The sequence below is a fragment of the Humulus lupulus genome, chromosome 1 (genome assembly GCF_963169125.1).
Source record: "Humulus lupulus chromosome 1, drHumLupu1.1, whole genome shotgun sequence".
Lineage (NCBI taxonomy): Eukaryota > Viridiplantae > Streptophyta > Magnoliopsida > Rosales > Cannabaceae > Humulus > Humulus lupulus.
Window position 1 is genome coordinate 293537478 of NC_084793.1, and position 11158 is coordinate 293548635.

Here is an 11158-nt window from a genome sequence, read left to right on the forward strand (position 1 = left end):
TTTATTCGGATCAGAAGCTTCATAGACCCTTCAAGCAATTGTATGCGAGATACAGTGAAAGATCATACAGATGGTGGGAGAGAATGCCCAGTTAAGTGTTGTGTGAACGATCCGTCTTAGTGTTTTGGTGATGGGTTGGAGCTGACAACATTGTTGTTGCAGGTGAGCACCGTGAGTGGACGAAGGTTCCCTTTTTGAGGAGAATATTTGATAACCCACAGTGGCTTTACTCAACGTGGGCGATGGAGGAACTTATCAGAAGTGGCATCCCGTACTACATATCGTGTGAACGCTATGGGTTAAGCCATCCAAAGCTAGATAGTGCGATGGCAGAGCACATGCGTCGTATTGAATGGGATTAAACATGGGTAAGAGAATATTTGTATATAGAGAATAAATCTATTATGGAATCAGAAATGAATATTGTCGTCAATGTAACATAATTTATAAATAACAATTTCTGATTTATTGCCATTTTTTATTACACGTGGCCTTCTGATTGTGCGAAGTACAAATATTCATTTTTTGTTTATTAAAAAAGGAATTGAGCAAATATGTGTGCCCACGCTTAGCATCTACCAATTTAAGTTATAGTGATAAGAGTATTGTACTTCTGCGACGCCGTCATTATTATTGAGTGGAAGACTTTCTTATGTCTAGGGAGTTGTGTAGAGGTCTGATTGGAGTGGGTTCGGCCGCTAATGTTGTATGAAAGAGTGTGGATGATACTTTCCCATATGGCCAGAGGGGTTAATGTGATTCAGGCCGAACGCGGGGAATAAAGCATAGAATTGGGCGTCGAGGCAGAGGCAAAGTGGTTAAGATTGCGAGGGAGATATCTTTCCAATGCACCCATACCGTGTAGTATAGTGATGGCTTGTTTGGGCTGTCTTTGTATTCTGTCAGAGGCACCCATTGTGTAGGATATGGGTGCGACTGCGGGAAAAGTTCCTCCCAGCCTTGGATTGCCAAACCAGTTAGTGTGTACTGGTGACAAATCCGAAGTGTGACAGCTGATGGTTCTGCTGTGATAGTCAGGGCAGAGTAAACAGCAGGAGGTGCTCCTTTTGTTCGGGTAAGAAGTTAGGGTTTGAAGTGCACCTTCGTTGGACGGCCAGATCGGCATAGTCAGGGCAGATTAGAATGCGAAATGGCTGGCCGTAGCTCCCTGTAAGCTTAGTCAAGTTAGATTAGAATGCGGCACAATGTCTATTGAAATGGCAGAGGCAGTAGGATCGTGTACGCAGATTGTGTGTAGTGGCCTAGCTGCCATGATCCGCTGAGATTCAGCCTGGTGCTAATGTGCGGGGTGAGATGCAGCACCTCACCGTGCATTATTATTGTTCTTTGTTTGTTGGAAAGCTTATTTTTTGTTGTAGGTATTGAGATCAAATACATATGGTGTATTGCTATGGGAGGTTGGTAAATGCAAGCATTCAGAGAGTTACTTATTTATAGCCATTGTGGTAGGTGGTTTTTGAGTGCACGTGAATAATGCTGTTTTTAATAAGGGTAGGTGGGGATATATTTGAGAGGACTTTTCGAGTGAAATGTTAATTGTCACGTGTCTGGCTTAGTGTGATGTCATGGGAAATAATGCCAAGAAATTGAATGTACAAGAGAAATTTAAAATAATGTGAAAAAAGGGAAAGCTGTTGTATTACTTTTGAATTGCACAGTACAACTATTAACAATAATATTGTTTCAAAGACATTGAATTCCAAGTACGGGGTACGATTTTCCCACTACGCACATTCTTTAGGGTGTAAGACCCTCTGCCTAGTAATTTTATGATTTCAAAAGGCCCTTCCCAATTAGGTTTTAGCTTCTTCTTATTGCCTGTGGCCTTGCGCAGAACCCAATCACCTTCTCGAAACTTGCGTGAGTGAACTCTTTTGTTGTAGTAGCGTTCTGCAACCTTTTGATAATTTTCTAGTCGTAGTTGTGCTACCGTACGTACTTCTTCCAAAAGGTCTAGGTTGTGCAGTAGTTGAACGTTGTTTGTTGTTTAATCAGATGCGATCTCTGTTCGAAGTGTAGGCAGGCCCACTTCTGTTGGGATGATAGCCTCCGTTCCATATACCATTGCGTAGGGAGATTCACCTGTAGAGGATCTTTTTGTTGTCCTATATGCCCATAACACTTTTGGTAGTTCTTCTGCCCATGCTCCTTTTTTATCTTCTAGGTTCTTCTTAATGTTGGCAAAAATAACTTTGTTGGAAGCTTCTGCTTGACCGTTGCCTTGTGGGTAAGTGACAGAGGCAAAGCTCAGCTTGATTTTGTACGTGTCGCATAGTTCTTGTACCCTCGCGTTTTGGAAAGGGTTCTGTTGTCCACGACTATCTCTCGCGGTATACCGAATTGACATATGTTATGCTTCCAAATGAAGGTCATAGTGTCTGTTTTGCTGACTGTGACGTATGCTTCTGCCACAACCCATTTTGTGAAGTAATCAGTGGCTACTAGAGCATACTGTCTTCCTCCAGCAGCCTTAGGTAGTTCGCCCACCACATCCATACCCCATTTTGTGAAAGGCCAAGGTGCAACAGTGGAGTGTAAAGGTTGAGCAGGTTGATGGATGGTGGGTGCAAATCGTTGGCACTTGTCACATTTTTTGGCATAGTCACGTGCTTCTGTCATCATGTATGGCCAGTAATACCCTGCTGTAAGTGCCTTATGTGCCAGACTCCGTCCCCCTGTGTGATTTTCGCATGTACCCTCATGTATCTCTTCTAGCAATTTTTTAGCTTATGATGGACGCAAACACCGTAGGTAGGGGCCGTTGAAGGACTTGCGGTATAGCGTTCCATGGATTATGGAATAACGTTGTGCCCGAAGGCGCAGAAGCTTTGCGTAGTTTGGATTAGGCGGGAGTTCGGAGGTGGACAAGTATCGAATGATTGGATTCATCCAGCACTCAGGTTCTGATGAGGTTGAGTAGACTTCCATGTCTTTTCTTGATCGGCTTATAGATATGGAGGATTGGCATGTGCAACCTCCTGCAGAGGCTAATTTGGCAAGGGCATCGGCCTTCTGATTTTGTTCCCTAGGTACTTGTATGAGTTCGAACTGGTGAAAATGTGATCGCAAGTCAGTTACCTTCTGTAGAAGGCTAGCCAGATGGGGTGCTTTAGTATCGAAATTTCCAGCCACTTGTTCTATCATAAGCTGTGAACCTCCTCTGACATTCAGACGCTGGATGCCCATGTCTCGTGCTAGTTCTAAACCATTGATTAGAGCCTCATATTCTGCTTCATTATTCGTCGTGGATTGCTCTAAACGAATGGCTTCCTCGATTTTGAGGCCTGAAGGAGCCTTTAATATGATGCCAATACCAGCCCCTTGGGAATTGGATGCCCCATCAGTATGCATCGTCCACACCCATTGATCTTCTGATACTAACAATTTTGGCAGGGTGCCAGGGGTGAATGATTGAATTTCAACCAGGAAGTCAACGAGTACCTGTCCTTTTTTTGCTTTTCATGGCGAGAATTGAATATCATACGTCTCTAGCTCAATTTCCCATTTAGATAACCTTCCAGAGAGGTCGGGTTTACTCAATACTTGCTTTAGTGGATAGTCCGTATACACAACGATGGTGTGGCTTTCAAAATATTGTCGTAACTTCTTCTTTGCTGTGAGGAGTGCGAGTGCCAATTTTTCCATCATATTGTAGCGAGTTTCAGCGTCCAGGAGCATCTTGGTGCAGTAGAACACTGGCCTCTGACGATTAGCTTCTTCTCGGAAGAGAACGGAACTCACAGCGAATTGCGAGACAGACATATACAAGAATAAATCTGTATTAGCTATGGGGGAGTTCAATATAGGAGGGGAGCTTAAATAAGCTTTCAATTCTTCCAATGCTTTTCTTTGTTCTGGTCCCCAGGTGGTGTTGGTGGATTTCTTTATGCACTGCAAGAAGGGCTGGAAACGGTCAAACATGCGTGATATGAACCGACTTAATGCTACTACTTTGCTCGTCAGAGCCTGTATGTTGCGGATGGTTCAGGGTTCTTTGACTTCTGAGAGGGACGCAATCTGTGTTGGGTTGGCCTCGATGCCCCTATGACTGATGACGTATCCCAAGAACTGTCCAGAGGACACCCCAAAGACGCATTTAGAGGGGTTTAATTTCATTTTATAAGTGTCAAGAATGTTGAAGCACTCGGTCAAATCGTCTATATGCGAAGAGCTTTGTTTAGATTTGATGATCATGTCGTCGATATAAACCTCCATGTTTCTCCCAAGCAATGAGGAAAATAGCTTGTGCATCAGCCTTTGGTACGTCGCGCCTGTGTTCTTTAGACCGAAGGGCATAACTTTGTAGCAATATAAACCACCTTCTGTTATGAAAGCCGTGTGAATTCGATCTTCTGATTTCATGGGGATCTGATTGTATCTAGAGTAAGCGTCGAGGAAACTCATTCTTTCATACCCTGCCGTGGCGTCTATCATCTGATCGATTTTTGGTAGAGGGTAGCTATCCTTGGGACATGCTTTGTTTAAGTTTGTGTAGTCTATGCATACTCTCTTTTTTCCATTCTTCTTTGGGACCACGACGGGGTTGGCAAGCCAACTGGGATATAAGCATTCTTCGATTGCCCCTGTGCTCAGGAGTCGTTGCACCTCCTCTTGTATGACTTGATTTACTTCGGGAGCGAACCTCCTTTTCTTCTGCTTGACGGATGGGAAGCTATGTGAGATATTTAGGCTGTGATTCATGATGGAGGGGTCTATTCCGGGTATGTCGTGCGGAGACCAGGAAAAAGTTCCCATTCTATCTTTGAGAAATTGTATGAGGGTCTGTCTTTCTTCTTCAGAGAGCTTGGTACTTACCAGCACTATCTTAGATGGGTCATCGTCATCTAGACATATTTGTTCTAAGGTATCTAGTGTAACTAGGGGTTTTTCTTTATCTTCCTCTAGATCGATCCCTTTGAGGCATGCTGGTAGGTCCTGCTGTAATTGCTATTTGTCAAGGGAGTTGTTATGGGAGGCAGTGCCAGAAATATTTATTTCTTTCAAGGTTAGGAAGCACTTTTTGGCTTGCTTCTAGCAGCCCTTGATGTCGACGGTGTAGCGCCCGTTGGGTGATTGACACCGCATCACCTGATGTAAAGTTGAGACTACCCCCTGCATCCTGTGGATCCAATTTCTCCCCATGATGGTGTTGTAGCTTGTGGTGGAATCTATAATGAGAAAGTCTACTGGCAGGGTGCGTTCTGCGGCCACCACAGTCAATCGAACGACGCCTTTGGGATATACTCGTTGTCTGTTGAATCCCAAAATGGGTGTGGTGGAGGGCCGGATCTGATTCTCCTCTGGCCCCATCTTCTGGAAGGCTTCCCAGAAGAGGATGTTGACCCCACTGTCCCCGTTGATTAGAACTCTGCCCAGCTGGCAATGGTCAATCTGTAGGGAAATGACGAGTGGATCATCATGGGGTAGGTGTATGCCCTTCAGGTCATCATCGGTGAAGGTGATTGCAGAGGCTGGATAACTTCTGTCCTCTGAAGTGACAAGATTGACCGTGTGGCCTAATGATTTGTATCACTTCACTCGTTCTTCCATCTTCTTATGGATTTTGGTGATATGCTCTTGGTTCTCAGTGAGTTCCACGATCCCGTGGATCATAGGGACTTGCTTAAGAGGCTCCTGAGTGCTATCAGAGGCTGTGTGCACAGGATCTGACGCTTGCGGTGCTGGGGCAGAAGCGGGATTATGCAGCGAGGTGCCGGGTCTGCCTGCCTCCTTGATGTATTGGGTAAGCCTTCCACTCCTCATGAGGGCTTGGATCTGATTTTTCAGGTTATGGCATTCAGCGATCGTGTGACCGTGATCTTTATGGAAGAGGCAGTACCTGCTTTTATCCCTCCTGTCAGAAGGAGTGGTAATTTTATTGGGCTCTCTCCAGATAGGTCTTTCTTTATTTTCTTCATAAATGACTTCTTGCGGGACGGTGTATTCGAAGGAAGGGTATCGTGGTGACTGTCGGTCCTGTCTTGGCCTCTTTCCTTCCTTCGCGTGATCTGTTTTGTTCCGCTTCCTCTTGTCATCTCTAGCAGGTGGCGGAGGGTTATTTTTTGGTGGAGCAGAGATGAGCGCAGACTTCTTCTGTGCACGTTCTCGAATTTCCAAGACCCTGAAGACGCCCTCGGCTCGGGTCTGCACTTCTGCCATGTTGTGGGGTGGCGTCATGGTGAGATTTTCATGTAAAAGAGATCCCACATGCAAGCTTTTGACAAAGAGATTAGCTGCGGTAATTGGATCGACATCGTGGATTTGAAGCACGAGGTCAATGAAACGCTGCAAATATGCTTTCGGATGTTCGTTCCCCCCTGCTCAATCCGATAGAGGTCAGCCATTGTTCTTGGTGCCTCTCGGTTCGCACTATATTGTTGTAAAAAGGTCCGTCGAAGGTCACTAAAACTGTTGAGGGATCCGGGATTTAATTTTCGGAACCACAACAAGGCTGACCCAGAGAAATTCGTTGAAAAGACCTTGCATTGAATAGCTTCGTTGTTAGCTTCTAATGCCATTTTCTGCTGAAATTGGAATAAATGGATTAGTAAATCTCCCTTTCCATTAAATGCAGGCAGGGAAGGGATGATGAAGTCCCGGGGCTTAGGCTCATTATGAATCCACTCTGAGAAAGGAGATTTCTCAGTGGTTCTTGACACTAGATCCAAATGCTCGATGGTGTAAACGGATCGCCCGTCTGAGAACTTCTGCATCATCTCTCTCATCATATCTTCTTTCCAACTGTCTAAGAACCGAATCGAGGGAACACGATCCTCAGTTGGTGTATCGTGCGTGGCTTGACGTATGGTTTGTTGAGGCCGGACTTCGGCTGTTGGCTGAGCGGATCCGATGGGGTCTGCTTCCATCCGCATATGTGTGTCAGAGAGGGGGGCTCGTCGTTCTTCGGCCCCGGAGGGTGGCGGGAGACCTTGGGATCTTTCACTATCGAGGTTCATGTTTTGCCAAGGGGAACTGATGCGGTCGATTGGTACTTCAGGTCTACCAGAGTCGAGATTGTTGTTGGTTTGGGTACTACGTGTGGTGTCAGCGGATCTGCACAGCTCGGCATTCTCAACTTCGAGCCTAGCCTGAGCTTCAGTCAATGTCTTGATTGCTTCGTCGGATCGCTGCTGGCTTGCTTCCAGCAGGCGACACATCCTGTTGATCTGGTTGCCCACGTCCACCGGAGGGACGCTCTGTGCGACTGGACCCGACACTCCGTTGCCTTTTGGTGGCATGATTCCTAGGTTTGTAGAGGATCTTGGACGCAAAAAGAGAGTTCTTGATTTCTTGATTCGACAACGTGGCTAAGGCCGAAATGTTTTTCGGTTCCCACAGACGACGCCAATTGTTGAAGCAACAATTTGTCTTTCTATATCTGGAGATGCAATCCCACGATAGACGACGCTTTGTCACTATTCCGGTGATGAAGCTTGCCTTTGGCTCGTCGGGGTCACCTACAAGAAAGACACTCTGATGCTTAAGTCAGTCAAAAGTTCGATCCCTTTACTTTTCTATGAATCTTATATTTATAGGACAAAATATGCAAAGCAGTTAGTTAGTTCAAGCAAACCCTGGAATGGTGGGAAAAAATAACCGAATTTCCCTCCAAAAATACTAATTTTGAATTTCTTGTCCAGAGGTCAGAGGTGGGGCAGCCTCTGACCCGTGGCCTCTGCCTTCAGAGTTTCTGCATATCAAAACGGGCCATTTCGAATGTTCGATAAATGAGGAAAGGATTTTCGGGCCGAATATTTTGGGCCCAACAATCACTATGTGAGAAATGTGGAGGTGATGCTCCAAAGTTAATCAATTTATTTTGTTGATAATAATTGATTAATTATATACTTGTAAAAATTCTAATTTTTTAAGATACTCAGGCTCTCTCTCTTCCATAAAAAGCGTGATACTCAGGCTCTCTCTCTTCCATGGCGAGGAGGCGAAAACCTGGGCTGAAGCTTGCAAAACCAGTCATTGCCTCGGAGCTCCCTTCATCCAATGGAGAGGATAATGAACAACAACGACATGTGATAGAAGATTTTGAAGGGTTAGGGATTACAGAAGAACAAGAGCATGAGGCTAAGGATTTGGGAGATGATTCGGAGAAGGAATGTGAGTTCGACAAGGACCATGGTAAAATGAATTGGACTGCAGAGGTCGAGGAACAATCTTTCCAGGAATTAGCCAAGGAAACCTAGGCAAAATTTTGGGAATCACTTCCCTCACATGGTTGTACAAAGCTTCATTACTCGGAACCTTTTCAGAAGGATGGTCAGATAATTGCGAAATTGGATGTGGAGGAGATTGAAGTGGAAGCTTCATTCTGGAAATCAGCTGTGATATGTGTGGTGATTGGGGCGAATCCACCTCTGGCAGTTTTTGAAGGGTTTTGTCAAACGGATTTGGGGTAAGCTTGGCATTGTGAGTGTTGCCCGAATGAATGCTAGGTTTACTATGGTGAAATTCCGAGATGAAGCAACACAGGATCTAGTGTTGGAATCAGGTGTGGTGCATTTTGATAAGAAACCAGTTGTTCTCCGCCCATGGACTACTGATATTGAATCATTGAAGTCCATTAAATCAGTGCCTGTGTGGATCCGGTTACCTGATCTAGGATTGCAATACTGGGGAGTGAATTGTTTGTGTGCTCTTGTTAGCACAATAGGTAAGCCCATAATGATTGACAAAATAACTAAGAATCGTTCTATGATAAAGTTTGCTCGTATCTTAGTTGAGATGGAGATAGCAGATACTCTCCCGAAATTCATTAGTTATTTCAATGAGAAGGGTCAAATTATGGAACAGATTATAGACTATGAATGGTTGCCAACAAAGTGTACTAAGTGTAAGAAATTGGGACACTCAGTATCTTCATGTAAGTATGTCTCTGAAGCTGTTTGGAGGCAGAAAGATTTGAAGCAAAAGGAAGGAAAATCTGGCAATGAAAATGCAGGACAAACTGAGGCAGAGAAAACTGTTCACCCGAATGATGAGATTCCTGAGACTGAGAAAACTGCAAGTCCGATTACTGCTGGTTCAATTCATCAAGTAAAATCTACTCACTTAGCTGTTGTTCAGTCTTTTACTAATCCGGTAGAGGCTCATTGAATTTCTCTGAAAACTACTAGAGTCAAGAGGCAGGGAGTCCATAATTCAGTTAAACAGACCATAAACCAGTTTAGTGTCCTTCAGGAATATCAGAAACCAGCATCTACAGTCCCAACCACATCAGACAAGTATGGATTGCAGCAACATAATGAGTTGGAATGTTAGAGGGATGAATAAGTTGAATAAACAGAAGATGGTTCTGGATGTTTGTAGATTGAATAAAGTTGGGATTAGGGCTCTTCTTGAAACAAAAATCAAGGGAGCAAAAATAAAAGAAGTTATGAGTTCTACTTTTTTTGGTTGGGAGTATTACAGTAGTGAATCTGTGGAGGGTAGAATTTTAGTGACTTGGAAAGCTAAGTTGGTGCATATTGATGTGATCCAGGAAAGTAACCAATTCTTACACTGTCAAGTGAGATTATACAATAAACCTAGTTTTTGGCTTACATTTGTTTATGGTTCTAACAGTTTGCAGACTAGGAGATCCTTATGGCACGATTTGTCCCATTTGCATTGGCCTATTAAAGCTTGGATTATTCTTGGGGAATGTAATGATGTTTTTGCTTCAAATGACAGATTGGGAGGCTGACCTATCACAGTGAAAGAAATGGAGGATGCTAGACAGTGGCTTGATCTTGGTTTAGTTGAAGAAATGAAGATTATGGGATCTTTTTACACTTGGTCTAATAATCAAGAAGAAGGGACTCGTATTTTTTCCAAGTTGGATAGGGTGTTTGTAAATGAAACTTGGTTGGATGAATACCCTTTAGTCTATGCTTGTTCTCAATGGGAGATTGTGTCAGATCATTCTCTTATTCTGATAAAAAATCTGCCTGCTCTAAGGGTTGGGGTGAAGCCTTTTCGATTTTATAACATGTGGATCTCTCATCCTCAATTTAGAGAAACAGATTTAACTAACTGGTCAAAAAAATTATTGTATAATGGCAGTGCTCTAGAGCAAATCAGTTGGAAACTTACCCGCCTTAAGCATGTCTTGAAGGCGTTTAACTGGAAGGTAATGGGGGATGTTGCTTATAACTATGAGAGAAGCAAAAGCTTATATCAGCAGGCCCATTCTAATTGCTTTGCTGATCCGACCAATAGCATGTTGTGTAATGAGGATCGTGAAGCTTTTCTTGAGTTTAAGAGGCAAGAGAGATTGTATGCTAGTTTCCTCTATCAAAAGAGTAAAATAGACTGGTTACGATTTGGGGATGACAACTCTTCATTTTTTCATGCTAGTTTAAAGAAAAGGAAGTTAGCTAATAGGATTGTATTCTATGTTTCTGATGAAGGGCTTGTTGTGGATGATTATTCTAAAGTTACTAGTCATTTTCTGCAGCATTTTAAGAGCTTTCTGGGTACAGCTAGCCAAGCTTCAGGTATTATTGATGTTCAAGCTATAGGATATGGTTCAATTTTGAGTAGTGAAGCCCAATTGAGTTTGATCAAGCCGTTCACTATCCTAGAGGTTTAAGCAGCGATGTTCAGTATCCATTCTCTTAAAAGCCTAGGTCCGGATGGGTATGGGGTGGGTTTTTTTAAAGCATTATGGAAGGATATTGGTAAGGAAATTGCTTTTGCTGTTCTTGAATTTTTTGATTCAGCTTGCATTCCTCAATCTTTAAATAATACTCTCATATCTCTTATCCTGAAAGTGGACTAGCCAGTAAATGCTTCTGATTTTAGACCTATTGCTTGTTGCAATACTATATACAAATGCATATCCAAAATGTTATGCAATAGGCTAAAGTCTGTTCTTCCTTCATTGATTAGTCAGAATCAGGGGGCCTTTATCAAGCATCGCTCTCTTGCTCATAATGTGCTTATTCTTCAAGACTTACTTAAAGGTTACAATAGGAAAAATATTTCCCCTCGATGTCTTATGAAGATTGATATTAGCAAGGCGTATGACTCAATTGACTGGGATTTTTTGGAAAACCTCCTTAATGCTTTTTGTTTTCCGATGAGGTTTATTAGATGGGTCATGATTTGCCTTAGGGGGTCTTCCTATTCTTTAATGATGAAT

General features: G+C 43.4%; 1 protein-coding gene across 1 annotated transcript; it reads left to right on the plus strand.

Moving 5' to 3' along the window:
* Positions 1–8475: 8475 nt before the first annotated feature.
* On the plus strand, positions 8476–9129 carry LOC133779211 (uncharacterized). Its single transcript, XM_062219201.1, has one exon. The coding sequence runs from the start codon at positions 8476–8478 to the stop codon at positions 9127–9129; it is 654 nt and encodes a 217-aa protein (XP_062075185.1).
* Positions 9130–11158: the final 2029 nt, after the last annotated feature.